We start from the raw sequence: 27,468 nt of genomic DNA, 5'->3' as shown, positions 1-27,468 counted from the left end.
ACACTATAATAACCCAAGTATCATCTGGTATACTAGATACTGATGTGTTTATAATTCTTAAATGGCCCTTTCCTCTGGTTATATTTCTTACTGGTAGATGTAATCTACTGTCTTTTTACAGTAAGTTAGTAGACTTGTTTTTGAATCAAATATTTTTGTTAATTGCAAAAGTTTAGATTTATGAGAATATTAACAAGCTTTCACAGTAATCTAATCAGCAGCTTAAGAATGATTTTACCGGAGAACCATTTTTTAAAGATAATAAATTCATCCTGCTTCTCCCTGGAGATATTTTTTTTCCCTTTAGACACTTAGGAAAGAATCATACAGGGAGTTAGTCAACAAAAGCTTAAAAGTTGAGTGTCGGGGGCTTTGAAAATCATCTCTCCCCACTTTTTAAAAATTTATGGCTTTTTTCTTTGCTTTCCATTATAATGTTCATAATGTGAAGTTTCACACAGTTATTATCATCAAGCTGGTTATTTAAATTTCTATGTGGTCTCAGGCAAACTTGACTATATATTAGTTATATTTGTTTATTCGAACAGTAAAACCATCTAAGTTTGACCTAATTTAGGAACCTTTAAAACAAATCTTCAAATAAGCACAAGAGAAATTAAATGTGCAATTAAACTAATAAGGAATTGATTACCCTGAGTGTCTATAAAGTAATAATGAGGATTTTCTTACTATGGAAATTATAGAATTAAATAACTTGAAGATAAAAGTAGATCTTCACAGTATTTTATTTCACTGTGGTAACTATGAAAATTTCCTATTATGGTATACTTTGGGAGTTTTGGTATTTCTTTGTCAGTGATTAAAGAAATTTTTTTAATGTTTATTTTTGAGAGAGACAGAGTGCGAGTGGGGGAGGGGCAGAGAGCGAGGACGACACAGAATCCAAAGGAAGGAGACTCCAGGCTCTGAGATATCAGCACAGAGCTTGACGCGGGGCTCAAACTCGCGAGAACTCACGAAACTGTGAGATCGTGACCTGAGCCGAAGTCGGATGCTCAACCGGCTGAGCTACCCAGGCACCCCTGTCAGTTCTTTTTTAAAATTTTTCTTTTAAAACTTGTAGTTGATGTGTGAAAATTAGCAGTACCTGGATGTGAGGGCAGATATAGTTAAGATTTTCTGCCCCATTCTTAGGACTTTGATCTTTGATTTTTGTCCAATTAACTTTCAGTACTTTTTGTGACAAATGGCCTGCCCGAAGGTATTTGGGCTGGAAATGGTGTTCATGCTAGAGACATTCTATATAAAAATAAAAAGAGCAAAGATAGTTCAGAACTGAGAATGGTTGGTTTGGGGGAAAGAGGATGAAATCAAAGCCCTGAGCTTAGAATTTAAAGTCTGTTTCTTTAAAAAACAATCTCCCTTTAAAAAACATCTTACACATGCTTGGTCACTGCTTTTTATACTGAAATACAAGAAGACTGTAAAGTAGACGTCCAAAATTAGAAAACTGAGGTGAGCTTGAACTAGAGCAGTAGGGACACATGGCAGGTTCTTACTGGTGCCGATTTTTACTGTTACAAATACTAGTTCCTATTTAATTACCAGTAGCCTTAGTCTACTTTTAATGGATTTGCTTTTAATATGCTTGCGATTTCTGTTTTGTCGTTTACTACTACACTGTTTAATTCCATGGAAGAGCCCATCGAAGGACATGACTGGGACACACTGGAGCAGAGCCAGTTCACCCAAAAGGAAAGACATCATGGTGTGCAGTTCAGAAAAATGTGCAGTGTTAATATTATGCATTCACTGCTGACTTGGAGAGTTTTGTGGGCTTGAGTAATAGGTGTATGTTCTAATGGAAATTGTCACTTGCTGAACTTTGTTTCCACAACTTGTTTGCTGTATTTCTTTTAATTTTATTTCAAATGAAGACTTTCAGGTAACTGTGAGAAAAAAAATTTTTTAATAGACCATAATAGCATTTTGGAAATGTTTTAGCTAGAGTCCTTTAATGTCTTCAGTTCTCCCTCCTTTGATGAATCATTTGTTTTTAAACAACATAAATGCCAATTGGCAGGTACTGGGGGATTCTTTTCATTTACCCAGTTGTTTTAGTAGCAGTTGGAGTGCCAACTTTCGGATATCTTACCAGTTAGATTCAACAGTTTTTTAAAAAGAAACAGCTGAACTCTGCATTACATTGTGGGAAAGGAAAATCGAAATAGGTCAATTTCAATTCAACTTGTTAAATCCTGTTTAAATCCTGTGCCTCTGTAAAATGCCATTGGTGCTCCAGAGAGGATCAGAGAACAGAAGACATGACTGTTTTCTTCAGTGAACTTATCTGGTTGGGAGGGTGGAATAGTTTATATGCAAGAATGTGTGGCTTGAGTGATACGTACTTTAGTGATGGTTTAAACAAAAAAGATACTTTGTTGACTGAGAAAAGACCTAAGTGAAATTTCTATAGAGAAGGAACTTTACTTTCCGGGAAATGTCACTCACCATACAGAGACATTTTATCATTGCACATAATTTACCAAATGCACACCTTTAGGCATTTAAAAAAATTTTAGATAAACAGATTTTTTTTTTTTGCATATGTAATAACACTCTTTATTTCTTGCCTCTTCTGGGTAAGATTGCTGAAAAGGTATAAGCTAGAATGCTTAAAAAACAAAATTAGGAAACCAGAAATCTCAGTAGTTACTGTTTTATTGAGTTTCTTGGATTTGAAATGTACTGTTACGCCTATTATCTTATTTTCTTAGAGACTGTACATGAAGTGTGGTTTTTCTGGTCTTACCATAAGTTTTCCGTATTTTTCCTTTATTTATATTTTTAACGTATGTATGTATACTGTGCATTCCGCACTTTGCTCGGACTAAGTTTCCAGTTTTGTCCAGTGTTTTCAGTTTTTAGTTTAGTCGAGAAAGGCAGTTTTTCACCTGTTTGTCCACAGGCAGCTCTAAGGGAACTTCCTATACTTTGACGCTGCATTTTTTTGTAAGCCTGATTATATTACATGCTCTCGCTTCGTTATTCATGCCTTGCTTTTGTCACGTTTTAAACAATGGGAAATGATGGTAATGGTCACAATAATAAAAAGTAAAACCTCTTTTAACTTCAGAATGCTTAATTCCTGCATTTAAAGGCTTCCTTGGGATGTTTCATGCTCTGGTGTACTGAGATCGAATCGTCTCACCATTACCGATGATGAATTCTGTGTCTGAAAGAGAACATGTGGTTTTACATGTACATACAGTTTAGCAATAACTTACACTAGGAAAGTGTGGGTGAGGGGAAGAATATTTTTTAATCCACATGTAACAACCTTTGCGTATAATTTGGGGCTTTTAATAGTGCTGGATCTTTTTTAAATTAAGTTTTTATTTAAATTCCAGTTAGTTTGGATTTTTAATCTTTGCACATGTTGCTTTTTCCTCTTTATATTTCTGATTTTGGAACTACAACCAACTTTCACCTTTCTCTGAAACCCAGTATGATGCTCTCAAGGATAGATCATCAAGACTTTCATCATTAGTATGTAGTGCATGATTTTGTGTTAAATGTAGAGTTTTACTTTATAAATGCTTAATGATGCTAATCATAGATTATGACTAACTTTCACAGGTTTGTTCTTATGTTTTGGGGAAAGAATATGGCCAACAATACAATCGTGGCATAATTTAATATTTGAATCATTTTTCTTTTAGAATTTCAGGATCAGATAAAAATGATTTACTTCCCTATTTAGGACTAAGATTGGTAGTCACTTCTTTTTTTAGAGTGATAAACCACCCAGCTGACACATGTGCATTGCCCGAAGACATGTTTCTGGCAGTGTTTGATACTCACTGAACTATAGACCCTGCTGTGTTTCACGTTTATGTGTCCCAACCCAGCAGGTGTGAAGTTACTAAACAGGAAACAGCCAGCAGTGAGAGATGATGCCTGAAAACATCAGTTATGTTCGCTTATATTTGCTTGATTTGGTTCGTTTTTTTATGTGTGTCATCTTAGCCAAGGAAGTTTAGTTATAGCATGTTTTCCTTGGGTTATGTCAGTAGATTGCCTGAGTTTCTAGATTGTATAGTCATCTCTTAAAATGTTCAGGGTAACGTATACATGGAAGGTTATGCATATTCAAAAAAGGAAAGTGAGTGGACAGATTCAGGATCGAGCTCTGTGTGTGTGTGTCAGATGGTTGGCCTGGAGCAGACTAGTGATAGCTAGGACGCTTCTGCCCGCACCTCCTCATTTCACGTGAGCCGTGCATAGCTGTACTGGGTTTCTTGTCTTCCCATTGACCTGTGTAGTAGTATTTCTGTCCTTTATTCCCTCGTATACACTTGGCTCTGCACTCCTGGGAGAAGTTATGTATTGAGACAGTCTGTCTTCCTAGGACCTGCGTGTAAGGCCGTTGTCTGGTAATGCTCTTGCTACAAGGGACAATCCATACCATGTTGGCTGTTTTCTTCCTGAGCAGCGCGTGCTGTGGGACGACTAACTTGGGTCAAGGGTGCATTCTTGGGCAAAGCAATGTCCTGTTCTTTCTCTCTTGTTTTGGTTGATCCCAAAGGATTGCCCTTTGGCTTTTAGCTGAGGACAACCTAGAAGGAGGTGGACCCTCTTGTCACCCATGTCTTTATGAAGAAGATAGAAGGACTCAAATAAAGGGTGGGGAGAACATCCCCACAGATCCCCTGCCTGGCTCTGAGTCATAATTGCATCTTTTTTAGCTGGTTGCACATGGAGCCGATGGCACGGGGGGGGGGGGGGGGGAGTGCAGATGTGTAGAGGTGCTGGAGATCTTAGCTAGTCAAGGGCAGTGAATCATTTACTAACAGCTGGGAAGTAGATTGCATGGGGACTACTCTGTATCTCATGCATCTTTCTGTGTCTAATTTTAAAACAGATTTTGTGAAGTGATTGTTAAAACTTCACTGTATGATCATTAAAGTTAACTTCCAATGTTTGTTTCCAGAATCATTCTTACAGTCACTCTTACGGAATGAAGAAGAGGTCTTCTGGTTCTCGTAAAGACCCACTGGTTAGTTGTGTTCTTTCTCATGTCCCACTATCTTGTGCTGCTGTAAAATTCACGGATTACTTTTAGGGAACTTGAGAATTATGATTGCAATTTTGGTGTGCCTTAGGCGTTATTGCAATCTGATACCATACTGAAACATGATTCTTCAGAATCTTATTTAAAAGTAATTTTGTTTTCACTTACAGGATTTACTATCAAGTTAATACAAGAAGTTCCTTACCCACCTGTTTTCATTTATGAACTGTCTTTTGGCATATACTTCAAGAATACGTTTAGTGAGATTTTTATCCTTATTTTAGGAATTTGAATTGATTTAGTTGTGGTAGTATCGGCAATGCCAAACTCACAAATAGGTTTCATTCTGAGAGTTTGTAGGTTAAATTTTGGGAACGTGGAATGAGTTTTCTGGTAGAAACAATGAAGTTTGTGTTAGCAGAGTTCCCATGCTGTCTTGCAGAAAGCTCTTTAACCTATAATGCTGTGAAGCCACAGAACCAACAACAGTGCTGCATTCCAGCCACTTCCAGCCGCTTTGCTAGAAAAAGCGTGTCCAGAATGCCCGTTTGGGGTGTGAGGAACACCTCTCCCTGTTAGGCTGCCACAGCACTGGCAGGAAAATCAGTCCCAAGCTCCCCTGCTAACTAGTTCTGTGGACAGGGCTCTGATATTTGGTGGGGTGAGAGAGGGTCGGTGGGCTTTGGCACAGAGGAGAGAGGAGAGAATGTGATGGAGAGGACAGTTGTGAGAGGTGGGGGCTGAAGCATTGGGAGCTCTGGGGAGAGGTGAGTCCTGGTGCCTTGTTGAGGGCGTGGTACAGGGAGGCAAGGCCTGGAGTGGCAGGGGGGCCGTGGGAGGAGGGGTGCCCCCGACTGCAGGGGGATTCGGTCAGGGATTGCTTACATTTCTTCAGCTTCTAGTAAAGAAGATGGCTGGATAAATTAGAAAGGGAATCTTGTAGATGATTTTCTCTTTGTCAAGCAACCGCAGTCTGTAAAATGGGTTATTTTGTGCAGTGTATTGAAAACAAACTTGCCATGGAGGTTTTAGGCCAAACCTGGTCAGTAAACACGTGCACTCATCTTTGGTAACGTAATTTGATCAGTTCATTTTGACAAACAATGGGATTAGGAGAAGTTTGGAAAGAAAAAAGACTTTAGTATTTTCTGTGACATTGCCAAATGGAATTATAATTGGTAATTACTAAATGGTAGTTATAATGGTAATTATAAATGGCAGTTACTCAGTTGTCCTGGATTTTTCAAGGATGTTACTAAATGTGACATGAGAATCAATCACTTCTTATTTCTGTTTCATTTTGACTGAGGGTTTATGCTCACGTTTTTAAAGTAAAAAAGTTAGTAGTGACTTGGTTTGAAAACAGTTAACCTTTAGTATTAGTCTTTTTTTTGGAGACTTGAGGTAATTATTACTGTAACTTTTACTTAATGCAATTCAGCGCTTTAAAGTCATTGTTTTGGAGGAGAGGGCTTTGGCCATATCGGAGTCTGCCTTTGCGCATTGGTAACGTTTAACCTAAGAAAAGTGTTTAATTTTACTTTCTGCAGAGTGGCCTCTACTTTGACCAGAGAAACTATAGCAGTCTCAGACATAGCAAACCCACCTCTGCCTACTTCACTCGGGTTTGTCTCAAGCTTTCTGGCTCTGTGTGTTTTATTGTCCAACTTTAACACATTTCTAACCCTCGATTTTGCCTTTTGACTAGTTAGAACTAATCTGTGAATGGCTGTGTGTCCCCTGGTTTGTGGTAACTGAATTCATATAGTCTGTGTGAGTGTGTCTTCACACACTGGGAGCTATTGAATCACCGTTGTTGTAAGTGAGTACCATTTTCTTCCAGTTTTTTGAAGTGAAAAAACCTATAAAAAAGTTCAAAGAATTGTATAGTGACCATCCATGTGTCCACTACTTAGAGTCTACAATCAATATTTTGCTCTGTTTCCTTTATCGTATTATTGTCTGCCTGTCTGTCCATCCATTGATCCATCTTTTTACGGGGGGGGGGGGGGGAGGATGTATTTCAGAATAACTCGTAGGCATCAGTACACATCATGGTGGATGTCTTTCTAATAAAAGCTTACATGTAAAGATTTAAACTGTAAATGGGATAAGAAGAATATAATTATTTGTTTAATGTTAGAACTCTTATTTTTTTCAAGGCATTTGGCACATCAGTAAATTTAAAAACCATTCAATACATGGTGCATAGTACATTTAAAATAATTCACTTGTCAAAGCCTGCACACACAACTTACTCTTATTTGCCCTGTCTGATGGGCTTGGGAAAAGGAACTGAAAATTATATTTTCAAATGACGTCAGAAAAAGAAAGATTTCATTCCATTTGAGAGTGCTGTGCCTTGTCGGTGCTTGGGCTTTGTTGTGACCACGACAGTTTATCTGATTAAACTAAGGCACTTGGTCCATGGCTTGTTTTGAAAGACTGGGTTTCTCATCCATTTGGAAAACTGTTTATAGTGATGGCTTGGAGCTCATTTACCTGGTTCCTCAGCAGTCGGGCTAAGCCCATCAGGAGTCTGCTGTGAGATCACAGAATGTCCCAGGCACTACTGGCAACCTGCGTGTGGCCACCATCCTCCACAGACCCTGTGCCGTGACCCCCTTCCCTGGAGTGTTTTCTTGGGCTGCCACACTACCTCCTGACGTTACTGTTGAAAGCCCAGTAGGACTTAACCCATTTATGGAAAACCATCCCAGGTGTTTTTGTTACTTATCCCTTAAGATGGGTACTCAAAGACTTTTTTTTAACGTTTATTCGTTTTTGAGAGGAGAGAGAGAGGGGGAGAGCAAGGGAGCACAAGCAGGGGCGGGGCAGAGAGAGAGGGAGACGCAGAATCCGAAGCAGGCTCCCTCTAGGCTCCGAGCCCAAAGTGCAGAGCCCGATGCGGGGCTCGAACTCGTGAACCGCGAGATCGTGACCTGAGCCGGCCGAAGTCAGAGGCTCAACCAGCTGAGTGAGCCACCCGGGCGCCCTCAAAAAGATTTCTAATGACTAATTTTTTTTCACTTGTGTGTTACTTAACTGCCTTAAGCACTCAGGAATTGCTAATAAATTATGCAGTATAGAATAAACGAGGCTTCTGCTTTCGTGTTGGAGAGACCAGTTCTTTTGTTTTGCTAAATTACCTTGTTCTGTTTTGCTTTTGTTTCTTAACAGTCTTCTTCCCTGTGTAGTGACCCTCTGGCGACCTCAAGGAGTAACAGGGTTAGTACTTTGTGAGAAGTGTGTTGCCTTCATCGCTACCAGTTGCTTTTCTTTGGGTGAGATCGTGCACTTTTTTCATAGGCCTCCTCCACTGCAGATTCTGGTCTGCTGAGAAGTACCAGTCTGGTTCGTATTGCTCTCTTCCAGTGTGTGTACTCCCGGGGAGCCCCTGTCATGGCGCTGACTCTGGCTTGACAGCTTTCCTCCACAACAGTCGGGGACACATGGCTTTGATGCTGTGTGTCCTGCAGGATGTGCTGCCTGTGCTTAACTTGCAAAACTTTATGGTAGTAAAAAGGCCCCTGTTTTCCAGATATGGCTGGCTGCTGGTCGGCCCTTGCTTAGGATCGGTTCCTGTAGAGAAGGCCGACCTGCATGGGCCCCACTTCACTTGTGTACTTTTGTGAGATGGCTGCCCATGCACAGCGGCCATGTCTTTCTTTGGGACAGCTGTGGCCTTGGCCACATTAATACCAGGCTCTAATAAAGCAAGCTGACTAGAAAGCGGAAGCCATAGCTCTGTGTAACGTGCGACTTGTGAGCCGGTTGCTTTCGAGCTGTCGCTTGCTTGCTGGGGCCTGTTCTCGTAGACCGGCCCCTTAGGGCTCTGTAGTTTCGTTTTATGGTGCCGGTGGGCGAAATGCTTTCTGTCCCTCGCTTTCCTTTTCTGCTCAGAGAATAAATTCATAAGTGTTCCTTCTCCTAGCTTCGCAACACAATGATGGGAGGAAATACTGTAACTAAGGGTGCTATTTAAACGAAGCGTGAGCTTGAAGTTTTAATGGGATCGATGTAGGGCTTCACGCATATCAGTGGGTGTTCTCACCTGAGATACCACTCTTTGACGCCTTTTTGGAACTGAGTACTGCAAAGACGTTGTGACATTTTCCAAACAACTTGGATGCTGAATCAGTAGACAAATGGCATTTTCTCTGTTCTGTAGGTGTCATTGTATGACGGTGGATTATGTAACCCTTATGGGTCTCGAACTGTAAGTCCAGCCGGAGGGAGGTGGTGAAGAGGGTGATGTGCAGGTGGGCACAGTTCCCTTACAAAGGAAAAGTCATTTCATCTGACCTGCAGTTGCTCTGTAAGCAGCGACCCATGAGCTAGCCAGCTGTGACTCTCTCCCAAGCTGCGAGCAAGTGCCTGCCGGAAATCATGGCTCAGAGTCTGAAGGGAACATAGGCAGAGGAACCTCTTTTCCTGCTCACTAGTCCCGCAGAAAGAGGATGAGAGCAGTGCTCCTCCGGGCATCCCCCTCCCCTTCTCAGCCTCCTGCCGAGCGATGCTGGGTCTGAAGGGTTGTGGGGGAGGTAGGGTTCCAGACCAGGGAGTAGCCAGCATCTTCCCTCTGGGAGCCAGCAGCCACTTAGGGTCCAGGGTCCTTAATGTATTCCCAGCAGGAAAGGGAGCTGGCCATTATTGTAAAACCTTTCTTCCTGGAAACTTTATAGCCATCCGAATACAGTTCCTACTCCTCAAGAACGAGTTCGGCCCGAAGCAGTCCTGTGGTGAGCTGTCTGGTCTCTTTGCATGCTTTGTAGACACTTGGGGTTGTTTAATTAACCTGTACTCACGGTTCAGAAGGCTGAGGATGTGTGTTTCACTCTTGAGCGTGGATTATCATTGGCCGTCAGAGCACAAACTGAGGTGTACTAATTTGTCCTAATTGGTGGTTTCTGTATGAATGTGGCTTTGTACCTAATTTCTTAAATGAGTCTGGAACCAATGCCATTAAAAGTTTAAAAAATGTTGTACTGTCATTTATGTGAACTTCTTGTCTTTTTAGTGGTGATAATTCAAAAGATGGGTTGATCATCCTGAATTTCTCCCCTCCCTCTGTTTCTGCTTCCTGCGTTGAGCCATTTCACTTGCCTGCCAGCACTTCAGGGATCAGTGTTGTGAAAGGAGAAGTAGTAACAAGCCAGCTTCTAAAAATTGTTACATAAAAGACAAAACTGGGACAGTTCTAATCACCTAATCTTTCTGGAATATTAAAACATTTTTTATGTTATTAAAAAAATTTTTTTTTAATCTTTATTTATTTTTGAGAGAGAGAGAGAGAGAGGCAGACACAGAATCCAAAGCAGGCTCCAGGCTACGAGCTGTCAGCACAGAGCCCGACACGGGGCTCGAACTCACAAACTGTGAGATCGTGAAGTCGGATGCTTAACTGACTGAGCCACCCAGGCGCCCCAAAACATTTTTTAAACATTTTTTAAAGTTATAAAAGTGGTATTAGCTTAAGGAAAGTCCAAATTAAAAATCCCTTGACGCTTTCCCCCATTTCTCTTCCCCCAAATGAAGGCTCTGTCCTCGTATATCCTTTCAGAGATACGTTATGCATGCATGAGTGTCCTTTATTTGACCAGTATGTATATGTATACAGATTGTGCCTCAGCTTGTTTTCTTTACTTAAAGTCTCTTTTTTGTATCCATACATAAAGATTTATTTCATTCTTTTTTTGACATTTAAAATATTTTTTGGAAATGTTAATTTTTTAAGACAGAGAGCAAGAGTGCGTCGTGTGTGAGCACAAGCAGGGGAGGGGCAGAGAGAAGGAGAGAGAGAGAGAGAGAGAGAGAGAGAGAGAGAGGAATCCTAAGCAGGCTCTGTGTCAGTCCAGTGCAGGGCTCAGACTCACAAACTGTGAGATCATGACCTGAGCTGACATCAAGAGTTGTATGCCCACCCTGCTGAGCCACCCAGGCACCCTTGACATTTAAAAGATTTTTAAAAAGTAAACTATGTTCCTTTTTCTACTGAATGCTTTTTGGAGATAGTTTTCTTTTGTCAGCACTTTCCTTTTTAATGGCAATCTATCATTTCATTAGTGCATGAATTGTGCATTTCTTTTTGAGGATTTCTTGGGTATATTTTATGTTTTGGTACGGGTACTGCTTTTCTTTTTTGTTTTTAAATTGAAGTATGGTTGGCGTCCAGTGTTACATTACTTTCAGGTTTGCAACACAGTAATTGGACAAGGCTATACATTCTGTGTTTGCCACAATGCATCTGTCACTGTTCAACACTGTTACAGTTCCATTGTCTGTATTCTCTATGCTCTAGCTTTTATCCTTGTGATTTAGTCATCACATAACTGGAAGTTTGTATTTCCCACTCCCCTACCCATGGACATTTAGGGTGGCCAGAGTTTGGTTACTAAACACTTGCATAGTGGACTTTCTTACACAAGTCTATTTTTGTGTACATATGAGTAGATCTCATGCCAGGTAAATTGCTAATCCTAACATGATGGGGGTCAAAGAGTATATACATTAAAATTATGATGTACGTTGCCGTATTGCCCACCAAGAAGACCTTACTAATTTACTTTTCCAATGGCAAAGGATGACTTTAAGAACTACCTTGTTATTCTTGACAATGTCAAAATTGGAGAAGTTACTTTTTTAAAAAAAATGTTTATTTTTGAGAGAGAGAAAGAGAACACGCAAGCACACGAGTAGGGGAGGGACAGAGAGAGAGGGCGTCAGAGGATCCTAAGCAGGCTCTGTGCTGACAACAGAGAGCCCAGTGTGGGGCTTGAACTCACGAACCATGAGTTCATGACCTGAGCCAAAGTCGGATGCTTAACTGACTGAGCCACCCAGGCGTGCTGGAGAAATTATTATTTTTTTTTTTTTTTAATTTTTTTTTTTCAACGTTTATTTATTTTTGGGACAGAGAGAGACAGAGCATGAACGGGGGAGGGGCAGAGAGAGAGGGAGACACAGAATCGGAAACAGGCTCCAGGCTCTGAGCCATCAGCCCAGAGCCTGATGCGGGGCTCGAACTCACGGAGCGTGAGATCGTGACCTGGCTGAAGTCGGACGCTTAACCGACTGTGCCACCCAGGCGCCCCTGGAGAAATTATTAAAGCAGTTTCTTAACGTTCGCTACAGATTGTTTTTGTGGAATGGAGTAAGTGGACTACATAGGTTTTCTTTTATATATGTGTTTGACTCTGTTCTCCTGCCATTTCCAAGTGGCACTTCTCAAGAATTCTGCTCCTTTACTTAAGAAAAATGTGCACAGGAATGTTTAAGGAGATAAAGGTTTTTTGATATAAGTGGGGAGTTTACTTTTACCTTACTCCATAATAAAATTCCACTTGGCAATTCTTGGGCCTGGTAGCATTTTTAATGTACCAATGTAATGACCCCTTGCAAACGAAATTACGGTAACGTATTTTCAGTCAAGCATAGAATCTTGTCCTTGTGTGCTAGCTACATGCTATTTCATTTGGACGTTGGGTTCAGAGTTATTATCTTAGTGATGCCAGAATGGTTCCTCAGTGATGTCAGAATGGAGGTAACCTTCACCTGTGGAAGAGGAGTCTTCTAGGGCTGGTGAAATAGGAAGAAAACTATAGGGTGATGTTAGAAATAGCTCCACTCATTGCATAGCAATGAATAAAGGAAACTAAGAATCATCATTTCAGTGTCCTTGCTGGTAGGCAATTCTTTGACTTACATTATTTCCCCAGAAGATATTCGTATATTTTCTCTCCCAAACTGAAACGTCAAGTACGCTTACTGACCCCGGACGGGATCCCAAGGGGCCTGGGGGTTTAAAAAGCATGAAACCCTGGCTGCTTTTGGTTGGTCTGTTTATACCCCAGCCCCTCACTCCTGTCCTCTTTTCTTCTGTAACTTAAATAAAAGATAAAGTAGCCTTTTATTCTGTGTGCTCTTTGGAAACGTCTGTTGGTTTTTAGGGATAGTTTACTACACCTTGAAGTCCCTTTTCTGTCTGATGGTGCATGACACATGGTGCCAATTAGATGCTCACGTATTGTATTTGCATGCTTCTCGAAACCTTACCTAACGTGCTTACGGTACCTAACGTGCTTACGGTCAGGTGAGACCTGGAGTGAAATCGCCTCGTTTTCATTATCTGCTTTTACCGTCCATAGTTTACCGACGATGGCAGTGCAAGCGTTGGGTCTTCTGGTCGTGCCAGTCACGGGCGGAGGGACAGTGTGGTGAGCGTGGTTTGCATGCAGACACATACAATGAGTTTTAAACTTGCACCAGTGTGTGATCACGTGAAATCTATCGGGAAGTGAAATTTGCATTTGGCAAAAGGAGCATTTTCCTCAGATTTCGCTCATATGAATAATTTGCCTTCAGAAATGTGTTCCCGCGACTGCGTATTCTCTGGGGGCTGTGGAAACTTTCATTAGTAACTTGCCTGCTCACACCCCTAACGTGCTAGTCTTTGCATATTTGAAAGTTTTTCACTTTCTATACTTTGTTGCTATTTCATTCACATGCATTTATGTGCACAGTTCACCACAGACAAGTTTCTCAAGCAAAATTAATGCTCCGCTCTGTGTAAAACTCATAACTGTGGATCACAAATCATGTTGCCCTCAGTTGCTTTCTTCGCTGTGTATTTAAGTGTATTGTTTATTGTTTACATATCTTTTAAGACCTGTGAGCTTTTTAAGAGTTGTTGATGGCAAAACTTAAAAATTCTGGTCTTAGAATTCAACTAGCTTAATAATTGTAGAGGCAACAAATAGCTGGGTTAGACTACAAATTAAATAATTTCAGATTATTCTTTTTGATGAAGCTGGAAGTTTTACAGAGAGCTGATGGCATTTTTGCTACATATAAGAATTGATTTGAAAGTTACATTGGTAAGGATGGTATGTCAGCTTCGAGCTAGAAAAAAGAACCGTGTTTTGTGAAAGATTGTAATAGATGTGAAGTTTTCTTAGAGGAGAGGAACACCAAATGTTTGTGAGATTTATTGCCAAGAATGCAGTGATCTAATGAAGTTGTGGTCCATTGGCGAGCCCGCTAGAGCCCATACTCATGGCTGAAGGAGAAAAAACAAGCCAGGCCACCTGAAAGCCCCTGGGAGAGCGATGGCGTTGAAAGGGCAGGGACTTTAAAGTCACGATGCCTGGCTTTGAGCCACTTCCACAACCTCTTAGTTGTGTTAATTGCAGTTTATTTGTGGTGGGGATGTTAGTGACTGTCTTTGTAGGAGGGCTTAATATATGCATTAAATGAGTTAGTATGTGGAAAATACCTACCGCAATTCGGAGACGGTAGGAACCGGTAAGATATTAGGTATGTGTCAGTCTAAGTTGTATTACTATAGTGTGAATAAAAATACTGTTGCTTGACTGCAGTTGCCCTTAGCAAAACTTCACATTGTAAGCCTTTTTTGTCTCTGTGGATGCACTTCCAAATTCCATTCCTGGAAGGGAAGAGTTTTTAAGCAAGGCAGTCAGACAGAGCTGAGGTAAGGAAAGCTGATGAGTGAGGTAAAAAATACTCCTTTATTAATTCACCAAATGTTTAGGGAGTAACGTGCTGGCGGGCCAGACAGACCGGGTTTCTGACCTCCTAGAGCTTATATCCTTGTGAAAGAAATAGAAGATAAGTAAGCAAAGGAAGATAAAAACAAAGTAACCCCGGGAACTGTGAAGAGAAAAGCAGGGACAGGACAGGGAACGTGAAGGGACGCGTGTGTGTGTGTGCAAGTCCCTTTGGACGGGGTGGTCAGAGAAGGCTTCCCCAAGGAAAGTGACCTTTGAGCTGAGACATTCCTCCTCGTAATGGGAGGAACCAGCTGCCTGAAGAGCTGGGAGCAGAGCTCTGTAGGCCAGTGACAAAGTCTCAGGTGGGACAAGACGCAGTGTTTGGGGAACCCACAAAGAGGCCAGTATAGTTCTGTCATTATTTTGTCCCACGGTTCCTGGTCTTGAATGTGAAAAGGAGGGAAGTGTAGAAATGGGGTGAAAGTGCAGTAGATACCCTGCAAATAGTTCCGCATCGAGCATACAGGTGCTTAACAGAGTTGATACTGTGACGAAGTGTAAATTTGAAATATGGTAGAGGTTTTAGGGAAATACTATTCTAGGGACCCTCCCAGTGAGGATGATGTATGTGCCACACACGATACCTTTGCTGGCCCTCGGGCAGTAAGTGATCTCTGTAGTACCGAACTCTGGCGAAGGTGAATAAAAGCATGTTTCAGGGAGCTGTGATTTCGTTCAGGAACACTTTACATTTCTTTTCTGCTTCTTTGCGGATGTTAATGGCATTTGTTTCCTCATTTCATGGTACGTTACCGAGCACCTAAAAAAGTTTTCCGCTCATATGCCAATGTTCTTACCTTTTCTGCTCTCTTTTCTTAACCTTTAAAGCCTCTCATTTTTTCTGATTGAAAGGTTTCTGCCGCCGATTATTTTAGCCGCTCCAATCGTAGGGGCAGCGTGGTCTCTGAGGTGGATGACGTCATTATCCCAGATGTGACCCGCGTGAGTGTATTGCATGCAGTGGTTGTGGTGTCTCGGTCTTGCGACTAACGGCTCACACATTAGCTGTTTGAAAATTAGGAACTTAATTGTAGCATAAAATAGCTATTTGTTTTGGAATGTGTATATTGATATGCTCTGATTAAAAAAAAAAAAAAAAAACTCTTCTGTGAAAAATTTCCCCCGCGGAACTTACCAGCAGTTTCCACGATTACCAGTAATTCGCCAATTTTACCTTATTGCCCCGTTTCCTTCCTTTTTTTCCCCTGAACTATTTAAAAACAAATCCATGTCATTTAGTTCAGTATGCACCTCTAATTGAGAATTTCTTTGTTGGTTTTTTTTTTAAATGTTTATTTATTTTTGAGAGAGAGAGAGTGGGGCAGGGGCAGAGAGAAAGAGAGAGAGAGAGAGAGAGAGAGATAGAGAATCCCAAGCAGGCTCTACACGGTCAGGGCAGAATTCAGTGAGGTGTTCGATCTCACAAACCGGGAGATCATGACCTGAGCCAAAATCAAGAATTGGATGCTTAACCAACTGAGCCACCCAGGCACCCCTGAGAATTTCTTTTTCATATTCACTCTACTATTATCATACCTAATAAAATAAATAATTCCTTGGGGTGCCTGGGTGGCTCAGTCGTCTGAGCGTTTGATTTTGGCTCAGGTCATGACCACATGGTTCATGAGTTCAGGCCTTGCATTGGGCTCACTGCTGCCCGTGCAGAGCCTGCTTTGGAGCCTGTGTCCTCCTCTGTCTCTGCCCCTTCCCCGCTCACGTGTGCACGGGCTCGCTCTCTGTCTCAAAAATAAATAAACATTAAAAAATAATAATTCCTTAAAACCATCTAATACCTAGCCCATATTTAGATATTCCTAATCAGTCTTAAAAGTTTTCTTTTTATTTTGGTGAATCTATGTAGTACTAGGTACACTTTGAAGGTTGAACAATAGAACGTATTACTTAGCAAAGTATCGCTAACATGTGGTTACTCAGAGGAATCTGAATAGATGTTAAACATTTGGACCATGGCATTGTTTTGAAGAAATGCTTATCCTTTGCTTTCACATTCATGGGGAAGTGAACTTAGGAAAGATTGTCCAATAGAGATGCCTCGAAGCATTTGTCTTAATGAAGGAACCCCAAACAGCATATACTCCCTGACGGATCTAACAACCTGATTTTCTCTTTGACACCTTCCCTCCCTTGCTGGGATTAGTGTTGTTTTGCACATAGACCGGTGCTGTTCTGATTTTCAAGCACTTTGAAGCAGATGAGAGGTAGTATTTCTAAACCAAAAAGTTCGTTTTTAAATGAAGAGATATTGATTTACATTTAGAATGTTACTGATTGTATTTATTTGTATTTGATAAACCTTTTTTTATTTTCAGAGAGAGGGAAAGGGAGAGGGGCAGAGAGAGAGGGAGAGAGAGAATCCCAAGCAGGCGAAGAGCCTGTCAGCAAGGAGTCCAACGTGGGTCTCGATCCCACTAACACAGGATCTTGACCTAAGCTGAAATCAAGAGTCAGATGTTTAACCGACTGAGCTACCCAGGCACCCCACTGATTGTATTTAAATAGCTGTTTCTGAATGACTTTAATCCTTGTAGTCCTTAAGTATTCCAGATCGTTGGGCCTCAAACCTGGCCTTAGAGCAATCCTGTCTTGCCCTCTGTCAGATCAAGGAATCTCAGCATGCAGAGTTGGAAAGCTGGCTGCCAAAAGTCTTTGCTCTGAAATATTGCTCATTTTATTAATTTGCTTAACAACTTGTCCTTTTTTTGTAGATACAAACAATTTAATGTATACACCTTTTTTTCTTAAAAACTTGAATTCTGTTAGCCTCATATTTGTGGTGGTGGTTTTGCCCTCCTTACATGTATTTCTTGGCAATTTATCTTAGTAACTACACAGAAGTGAAAAGCTTGATAGTTTAAGAAAAAAATCTCTTCCTGCTTCTACTAATTTAATATAACTCTTTTCTTTTCCCAGATAGTTATTTTGGTTTATTTACATATTTTAAAATGAAAGTTATACATATTTAATGTGTATAACATGATTTGATAGAATAGCCTGTGTGTGTGTGTGTGTGTGTATAACCATTATACATGGTTATAGCACCCTCTTATTTTATAGCCTGTGAGCTAATGATTTTTATCTTTTTTTTCATTCTTGTTTAAGTACCTGTAATGATATCCTTAATTTTACCTCTTGATAAAACCTTAATGTGTTAACTAAAATTTAAATTAAAAAAAAAAAAAGGTTTTACTCTGTAAAAAAACGAAAACCCTAAAATGCTTGCCATTCCTCTCTCTAGAGCAAAAATTTTCTCTAATATTATTTCTTGTAAAGGGGAACTATAATTCACTTCATTGTGGATAAATGGGAAGTAGACTTGATATTGCTAAGATCCCCGCCTTTAAAAGGTAAGCTGGGAAATCTGCACTTTTATGCGAAATATTCTGCTTTTAAGACACTGACAGTGAATTCACAACTTTAAAAGACACTTTCTGGCTTCCCCACTGTGGACCAAATATATGTGTACAGTCTGCTCCATTTATAACTTCTGAGCTGGGAGTGCTTGAAAAGGGTGCCAGGCCCTGATTTGGCAAGACTCTTAACACAGTGTTTGTGACTGCTCTAGCCAATGGCCTTTTTCTCTTATCCTATCGGTTAGGCTGGGGAGAAGAATGTAAATGTGCTAACTTTAGTTTTACTGATGATTAATAATTAGTGCATTTCTGAGTGGAGTCCAAAGCCATTTTTGCTTTATGAGATTATTAAAGTTAATTGCTCCCTTCCCTTCTGTAGTTGGGGAATCAGATCTTCAGTTTTCTGGGTTTTTTTTTTTTCTGTCAAACAGAATTTTTATTAGTGTTATCATATCATATATAAAATTAGAAGTTAATAAATGATTAGACTAATGATTACATTAAACAAATACTATAAATACTTTATTTGACTATAACTTTATAACATTAAAAAATAAGTAGTTTATTCAGATGCCTTAATATAAATACCTTTAACTTCTGATCATATATATTACTGATACATTTGACCAAATGGTGGCTGCACGCTGAAAATTGTACACATCAGACATGAATAGCTCAGTCCTTTTAAGAAAATAATTGTAACAAGGTACCAGTCTTTATTTCTAAACAACTTTTAAATGACAGCATCAAAATGTATTTATAACTAAAATGCTCTGTTTCTATTCTATTCTAAAAAAATTCAGTTGTATTTTACCATTTTAGTCAGGTAAAATTATCTGTCGAACTAAGCAGCCTTATGTTTAAGTGGTTCAAAGGGCCTCTTAATCAGAGAATAAATATCAGAGAATAAATGCCTTTCTTTAAGAAGAAACAAGGAGTTTCAAAGATTTGACAAGATGTGTATTCTAAAATATTTCTCACATGTGTTCATTTCAACAAATATTCAAGGAGTTCAGATTTAAAGAGAAGTAATGTGCAATCTGTAATGTCCAGAGCAAAGCATTTTCAAGCATCCTGGCATAAATAGGGCGAAGGCTTTTATCGCTGAAATGTGGGAAAGATTATATTTAATTTTGTTTACTAGTTGATCATGGAAATTCTTCAAGAAAATGTTACTTAAAAATTTTTTTATTTATTTATTTGAGGGGGGTGGGCAGAGAGAGAGGGACAGAGAATCCCAAGCAGGCTTGAATTCAGGAACCATGAGATCATGACCTGAGTGGAAACCAAGAGTTGGTCACTTAACCTAACTTTGAGCCACCCAGGCACCCCTAAGAAAATACTACCTTTGAACTTAAGCTTTCAAATTGGAATATGAAGTTTGCCACCATGTGCTCTCCTTTTCACATTAATACTAACGTGAAATATTGCAAGCTTGTTAGCTGACTTTCAAGTTCAAACGACCAAACCCCTTCCTTGATCGGAAAATTACCTATTTAATTATTTAAGAGTGCAATGACATAATGTTTACTTGAAATTTTTTGAGAAGAGTAGGCTACAGTTAACATTAATGAGCAAGTCCTGAGCACCATATTAAGGCGGAAAAAAGCTTTGCTTGCTGTTTTTTGTTTTTGTTTTTGGTATTTTAGTCTACTTTTTTATTAGCCACTTTTTTAACAATTTGATTTACTTTTAATAGTTTTTCTATCTCTAATTTGTTTTACAGAATTGCAACCATATATGCAGCCTTTGCTTTCTGATTTCTCACTAATGTTACAAAGTTTTTATATTGTTGTGCATATTCATTTTTCCATTGTTACTTATACACAACAATTTTTTATCAGCTCTAGTCACCATGATTTTGCATTAGATCCTCAGGCCTTATTCATCTTATAGCTGAAAGCTTGTAGCCTTTTGCTGTTTCCCTATTTCATACTTTAATATATTAAACATGATTAACTTTTATTCCATTTAAAAGCCTTTTCAGTACCTGGCAGACTCTGGGTCATCATTATGAACCTTGGCTTGTCATTGCGGTACAGGTGTTTAGACCTCCTAGAGAGAGCACTGGGGCTTTTGGAAGACCGGGTTTCAAGTGGCTTTTTGTCTAAGTGGGAGACAGCACGTAGCAGAGCACAAGTCTGAGAAGTGAGAACTGGAGCCTCTGGCCAAGTCACTGCAGCTCAAGAACCTGGACTGCAGCATCGCTGCTCTTGGCATTTTTTGCTGCCTTAACAATCCCCGAGGTTTGGCGCGTGATCAGTTTGGGTTGCGGCAGTTGGGATCTGTCAGAAGACAGTGGAAGCAATAGGATCGACGTTGCCACGGACTAGTTCAGTGATGCAGCCTCTGAAATGTAAGATCATTCCAAGCTGACTGTTTAAAAAATGGGTGGGTTTGGCGGTCATTTTTGTGAGAGGGGACATGAGCCAGGGTTTTAGGTGGACCTAGAAGAGTGTTTCCGGATTTTGCCTGTTTTTCTCTAACTCATTAGTAGAAGAGAGGTGGGAGATACTCTGAGGAAGATAAGGCCGTTTTATCCAGACACGGTATTTCTTTCACTCTGAAGAATAACACTTTAAATGTGAGGCAGTGGTTTTAGTAGCATAAATGTGATGGAAGATGTTTCCTTTTCGTGGCAATAATCGCCAGTATTAAAAACCACTGTCCTTGCTTGCTTGTTTCAAAACGTTTCATGTGTGACTTAAAAAAAAATCAGTTAACTAAAATCAATTCCTTTTAAAGAGTGTTACTGTAAAAAGTGGCAAAAAGAGATCAAAGTGGAAAGTTTAATATAAATGCATTATTGATACAGTACTTTTAATAAAGTAAACACCTTTTATTATAAACAGTGTTTATTATATAAATGCAGAGAAAAAATGAACGTGATAAATGGGCAATGAAAAAGAACAGAAAACCTTTCAAATATGAGGAAATTAGAATGAAGTGAACTGAATAGAACCAGAAATAATGGCATTTTGTGTTTTAATAATTAACTGAGGAAAGTTTTCAAATCTTTTTTTCTAGATTGAGCTGGGAGGGTTGGTCTAGGAGTTGGAATCTGGGTTGATTTTCATTTAGTTAAGTAATTGGGACAGTAAATAATATGAAGACGGGTTTTAAAATTCACAAAACTGAGATCTGAATCCAGCCCTGACGTTTAGCAGTTGTTCAGTTTTCAGGAAGATCTTCTGCCCCTGAATTTCTCTCTCCTCAGCTGCAAGGTCGGGGTTTAGGAGGAGACCTGTAAGATGCCTCTCTTTGTGAAACGCTAATAACTAAGGCCTATCTGCGGAAGATAGGCTAACTCAATCATCATGTCTAGATAGTAGGACACTATGCTGCTGTTAAAGTAAATGAAGTAAGTCTGTAAGTCCAGATGGGGTATGATTCATTTCCTCATTCACCCAGTAAACTTTTAGTCCTTCTACATGTCAGGTGCTATTTTTGATGTTGTGAGTACAGAAACGAACATACAGACATAGGCTTACTTACATTAAAGATAAAGAGATCAGACAATAAATTAATAAATATCATGGGGTCAGAGATTGAGAAATGCCATGAAGACAATGAAGTAGTTTCTTTAATTCCTGAAAGTTGGTAAGGAGAAAAAGAAGGTATAGAATGTATTTGAGGCATTGCTCTAGAATTTGTTAAAGACTTGGTGGCTGGTTATCCTTGGATCAAGAATTGGAAGGTCAGGACGTGGTAGGGTAGGCAGAAAGGCTTCCTTCACGTACCCTTTTGTGCTATTTCATTTTTTCTTTTCTTTTTGACGTGTGTGTACTGCTTAAAAAAAAACAAAAAACAAAAAAGCCAAAGAGCTGACTCCCTTAAGGCTGTTGTAGGGGAAATCTTTTTTGATGGTATATTTCACATGCTTTAATCCAGTCGAAACTCTTTGTGGCTAAGTGTACTGGTCTTATCTATGTGTCCTGTGTCCTAATAATGTTTAGAGAATAAAGCTTTTTGGCTTTTGGTTTTATCAGAGTTTTGCTTTTGATGTGTACAAGTTTGTGGGTTTTTTTTTTTTTTTTTGTATTAACATTTGCAATGCTAGAACTTAAGTTTATAATTTTCTTTAATGTGTTTCAAATACCATGAAAAGAAAATCTAAAATTCTAAACTTCTGCACAAGGACAGCTTGCTCACTGCATGTCCATCCTTAGGATAAGAATTAACATTCTTGACATTTTGTCTTACGTGTCTCAACTTTTATTTCAGTTTTAATATGTTTACTTTTAGATCGCAAACAGCAGTTGAACTTGGAGAACTCAACTGTGGTCATTTCTTTTTTTCCTCTAAAAAAACCTGACATGCTAATAAGCATCTTTCCTGATTTTTATCTCTGTTCTTTTCTAGTTGGATGAAAAATCTGACAAACAGTATGCTGAAAATTACACAAGAGTGAGTATATACATTCCTAAGAGAATTAAATTCTCAAGGTCAGTTGAACTTAATTTCAACTGCTATTTCATGATTATACTACATGTGAACTGGGGGAGCAACTCTTCCTTTCTCCGTCTATTTCCTGTTCTTGACCCCCCAAATTCCTCCGAGGTTGAATCATGTGAAGCTCTGGGAAGAGAAAAGACCCTGCGTTTTATTTCCTTGAATGTCACTTCTGAAGCTTTGGGCTGGTCTTTTGATTTCCATTGCCTAGAATTGGATCCCGAGGAGAAGCCATTAAACACTGAAAATGAAGTGGAATGCTAGTGACAAACTCGGAGGGTTTCGTTTTTGTTTGCTTTTGGTTTTTTTCCTTAATAACACATTTTTCTTTGGAAGTAAAATAACTCCTTTCTAGGATTTGTTTTGTGTTAAAGTCTCTATCTTCTGGAAGTACTTTCAGAAAGTCATTTTAGGGAAATTATCAGGATTCATTTCATGCTGTACCTAAAAAAGATACAGCTGTTCTGTCCAGTAGGGATACGATGCAAGCCACAAATGTACCCCACATATGTAAGTTTAACTTTTCTTTAAAAAAAAAAATTTTTTTTAATGTTTATTTTTAAGAGAGGGAGAGACAGAGTGTGAGTGGGGCAGGGGCAGAGAGAGAGAGGGAAACACAGAATCTGAAGCAGGCTCCAGGCTCTGAGCTGTCAGCCAGGGGCCCGAGGCAGGGCTTGAACTCATGAACCGTGAGATCATGTCCTGAGCCGAAGTCGGACACTTAACAGACTGAGCCACTCAGGCGCCCCAAGTTTAACTTTTCTAGTAGCCTCATTAAAACAGTAAAAAGCAACAGTTAAAGTTAATTTAAATAATTTATTTAACCCAAATATCAAAGATATTTCAGTGTAATTAACATGAAAAATTATTAATGAGATAATTTGCCTTCTTTTTTCCATACTAAGCCTTTGAAATCTGGTGTGTATTTTACACTTAAATGTCAATTTCATCTCGCCATATTTCAGATGCTGAGTAGCTGCATGTGGCTAATGGTTAACTCGTTTGGTTGCTCCATTGTGTGTTCATCCAGTAGTGTATCTCACATGTAAACTGTGGGAATAGCAGTCTAAATTCATAGTGATACACAGTTTGCCCGAGCTGCAAATATTGTTTCCAACTTTATCAGAGTATTAGAAAAAGAAAAGATTCTAAAGAAGCAGCCTCAGGAACTCAGTAGGAGGACTGCTAATTAGCATACCAGTTATAAATCCTGAACTATTTGAAATTAATCTCGTGTGCTCCGTATTGTTTACAATATACCAAAGATAGAAAACAACTCGCACGCAAGCCATTTCCTTTGTCATTATGAATTCTAGACTACAGTAATGTGTTGGAGGGAACAAGGTTATGCTTCATATTCCCCAGGCCCTTCTCTGGATACCCCTTTCCCAAAGCCAACCTGTGTTGTCCGCATGTCTCATCCACAGGTGTTAGGTGTCCCCCGCCCCCACCCCATGTTCAGCTTCCACAGCAAACGTCTTTGTACAGAAACAAGACTTAGATGTGTCCTCTTTCTCTCTTTCTCTAGCCTTCGTCTCGGAACTCTGCCTCAGCAACAACCCCTCTAAGTGGAAATTCATCCAGACGAGGGAGCGGAGACACCAGCAGCTTAGTAGACCCAGACACCTCATTAAGTGAATTGCGGGTAAACCGCAGTCTTTGGTTTGCTTTTTACAAACAGGTTTTCGGCCTCTTTGCAGTAGAGTATACTGGAGCTATTCAACACTTAATGTGACTTAGTGGAACGAAAAGGAGTATGAGTTCTTGAAAAAAAACTGTTAAAAGACAGTTCGGGAGTGTGACTCAGGTCTGAAAGGAAAGAGATGAGTTCGTTCTTTGTTCTCTTTCTTGAACATTTGATGATATTGGAATGATCAGTCTCTCTCTGCTCACTTACAAATGCCAAAAAAACTTGTTAATGTATGTAAAAGCAATTCTCTCAGAAATAGTTGGCCATATTTTAGATGGAAAATACATAGGTATGCAAGGGACCAGGTTCTAGGAATTGTCGGCCTTTTGAGCCATTATGGTATTATTTGGCTGCTGGAGTATAGTTATCTCTCAGTTTTTCATGGTAAGATAAGCATAGGAATATTTGGGATAACAGAAATACCTGAGTTGAGTCCCTGGGTTGAGTTCCTGTTCTTATTAACCCTTTTATTTGAAAGATGGGGACTTTCTTTTTTTTTAAATTTTTTTTTTTCAACGTTTTTATTTATTTATGGGACAGACAGAGACAGAGCATGAACGGGGGAGGGGCAGAGAGAGAGGGAGACACAGAATCGGAAACAGGCTCCAGGCTCCGAGCCATCAGCCCAGAGCCTGACGCGGGGCTCGAACTCGCGGACCGCGAGATCATGACCTGGCTGAAGTCGGACGCTTAACAGACTGCGCCACCCAGGCGCCGAAAGATGGGGACTTTCAAAATGTATTTGAAGGTCTGTTTGCTGAACCTGCTATTTGTGAGCAATGGGGGGAAGGGTTGTAATAAAAATTGCATGCATTCATTCATTCATTCATTCATTCAACATTTATTGAGCCGTTGGCTTCAGCAATTTAGGCAGTGAAACACACTTTGAACTTCAGGAGTTCACTGTTTCATAGGGAAGATCCGCTGATAGAAACCAGTAAAACTAGGTCACGTGTATGACCCTATGTAGTAGCGAGAATAGGACTGTTAAGAGAATTCAGAGAAGCATCAGCTCTCTTGGACTAGGAGAAGAGATTACAGAAAGCTTTTCAGAGGAGACCCACTGTGAAGGAAGAATGTAAATGCATCAGGCAAAGAAGTTGGAGGGAAAAGGCTTTCTGAGAACTTCAGAGAACCAGAAGGTTCTCTGTCTAGCAAAGTTGCCCGAGGGTAGGATGGGAAGTGAGGAGGAGAGGTGAGTGAGAGGGAAAACTGGGGGCGGTCCTCGTGGGCCGGACCACAAAGCATCATGGGTGGTAGCCTAGAAGACATTTGGCTCGCCCCCCCGCCCCCCGACACCTGTGGGATATTAAGTAGGGGAGCAAGAGTATCTGGTTTGCATCCTTAAAGAGTGTCCCCAGGTCGGAGGAAGCTCTGGAGGTGAAGGGAACCCTGTGGATGGCGTGAACAAGGCGGAACTGCAGTGGGAGAGGATGCAAGGAACTTACTCCGAGGAGAATCCTGGGAGATACTGGAGTTGATTGCTCAATAGCAGAGAGGAGAGGCTAAGGGAAGGTTTTTGTTTTCTTTCAAAGGCAGGCTTGATTCTTTTTATTCGTTGGCTTGAGCCAGTTGGGAGAGAACAGGAAGGCAGAGCGAGGAGAGGGTGGCTGATGAGCAGAGTGCCTGAGAGGGATGCCCGGGCGCAGATAGAGGGGGGCCAGATGCGGCGGGCCCGTCCTGCTGACACAGAGAGGGACGGAGGGAGGGAGGGGGCGTGCTGGGGTACTGAGTCAGACCGCAGGCAGGTAGGAGCAAGAGTCCGGCTTACAGGATGGGAGGCCTGTAAAAGCGGGCTGGGGGTTAGAGGGTGGAGACGTTTGCCGCGGCGGCAGTGGCAGCGGCAACGGAGAGCTGACCCAGGCCGACATGGCGTGACTTTGAGGGTGTCCGTATTTATCAGGCTCTTACGAAGTACCGGGCATAGGTGCTGGGGCTGCAGAGTTGAATGGGCTCAACTCTTGTCTTCAGTGGGACGGAAGACCGGAGGACAAGGCCTTCCAGCCTCACCACTCAGCTCGTATTGCTTCTTTGAGACAATGACTTCCTTGAAGGAAATGAGAGTTTTGTATCCTCACGCTTCGCTTGCGGTAGCCTCTTGATGTGTGTCTGTTGAATGAATCAGCGAGTACAAGACAGACCTACCAAGGAGGAGACGAAGAGGGCGGGGGGGGGTATGATACAGAAGGTGTGTGTGACCGGCCTTTGAGGATTGGTCCTGCCCGTATTGCAGAATTGCACGTGGGGCCCTGTGGCAGTTGTATTCCGCCTAAATCAAGCATCCAGGATAGATTGTAGGTAGCAGGGTCAGGTATAGGAGGAACTGTATTTTCCATTTAAAATTTGACCTGCTTTACTTTTAATGATTGGGGTAACATTTGGAACAAATGCTCTTTTCTCATCATTCATTTAAATGGCATCCTCAGCATAGACTCTCTCATCTGACATACGGTTTAAAATGTCAGTGTTTAACTTCCCTCCCTTTACTTTCTTTCTTCCAAATTAATTGTGATTAGTAACCAAGTCATTGAAAGACATTTTGTTTGTGTCCATTTATTACGGTTTTAAAAACTTCTGAATGAGCCAGTAAAATTTGCTGCTTATAATTAATTTAGTACTTTAGTAATTTACTGGTTCAGGTGAAGCATTATGTTAAAGATTATTGAAATGATTTATAAATTTTTAAAGTTTATATGTTCAAAACATTATAATTGGTACAGCTTTTTCTCGTACACGGCCCCATCCCCCTCTTGTTAATGCGGTCTCAACACAAGTTCATGCCAAGAAGATATGTAACACTTTAGATTGATTACTCCAGACCTTCCCCAGCCCCATTATCACCTGACCTATTTGCCTCGTTCGGTGGTTTTAAGTGGCAGTTACGTTTGTGTATTTTGATTTCTCTGTTTTTGGTCCGGAATACATGAAAGTAATTTACATTTTCATCTGAATCCTTTGAGACTTAAGATATGTTTGTGCATGGTTTTATGCAATGGTTCATTCCTATGTCCTGCAGGATATCTATGACCTTAAGGACCAGATACAGGATGTAGAAGGGAGATACATGCAAGGGCTTAAGGAACTAAAGGTATCAGGGCCCATTGTGCAGCCCACGCATGCTCTCTGTGTGCAGAATGGTTGGGTAATGGTGGTTTCACAAGTTCTGTTAACCCCAGTGCACAAAGCTTTACTAACAGTGTTTGTCTTTCCAGCATGTGCTTAACCTGCAGTGCACAGGAAAGGTGAACTTTCAGTCTGCTTATGTCTCAACGTTTACTATGGTTTTTGCAATATTCAGTACAAGATATTATACCTTAGAGTTTTTAAACTTTGTGAAATACTTACATGCCG

The 27,468-nt window shown here is 40.4% G+C and overlaps 1 protein-coding gene across 24 annotated transcripts in view; it reads left to right on the top strand.

The window, feature by feature from the left end:
• The window catches only part of LRRFIP2 (LRR binding FLII interacting protein 2), a 107,545-nt gene that overhangs the window by 46,354 nt on the left and 33,723 nt on the right, over positions 1 to 27,468 (top strand). For 10 of the 24 annotated variants that reach the window (XM_086720401.1, XM_086720400.1, XM_086720409.1 and 7 more), the window contains 12 exons: positions 3,469 to 3,510; positions 4,955 to 5,020; positions 6,586 to 6,660; positions 8,216 to 8,263; positions 8,345 to 8,389; positions 9,207 to 9,254; positions 9,721 to 9,777; positions 13,183 to 13,251; positions 15,457 to 15,546; positions 22,338 to 22,382; positions 23,956 to 24,072; positions 27,134 to 27,205. In XM_086720401.1, coding sequence (XP_086576527.1) covers positions 3,469 to 3,510; positions 4,955 to 5,020; positions 6,586 to 6,660; positions 8,216 to 8,263; positions 8,345 to 8,389; positions 9,207 to 9,254; positions 9,721 to 9,777; positions 13,183 to 13,251; positions 15,457 to 15,546; positions 22,338 to 22,382; positions 23,956 to 24,072; positions 27,134 to 27,205 — 774 coding nt within the window. Of the gene's footprint in view, positions 1 to 1,660; positions 1,730 to 3,468; positions 3,511 to 4,954; positions 5,021 to 6,585; positions 6,661 to 8,215; positions 8,264 to 8,344; positions 8,390 to 9,206; positions 9,255 to 9,720; positions 9,778 to 13,182; positions 13,252 to 15,456; positions 15,547 to 22,337; positions 22,383 to 23,955; positions 24,073 to 27,133; positions 27,206 to 27,468 lie in introns of all 24 variants that reach the window. The other 14 variants (XM_086720420.1, XM_086720418.1, XM_086720415.1 and 11 more) reach the window with 6 other exon arrangements.

The sequence above is a fragment of the Puma concolor genome, chromosome C2 (assembly GCF_028749965.1).
Source record: "Puma concolor isolate L17-30 chromosome C2, mPumCon1.1.hap2, whole genome shotgun sequence".
Lineage (NCBI taxonomy): Eukaryota > Metazoa > Chordata > Mammalia > Carnivora > Felidae > Puma > Puma concolor.
This window is presented reverse-complemented; position numbering and strand designations above follow the sequence as displayed.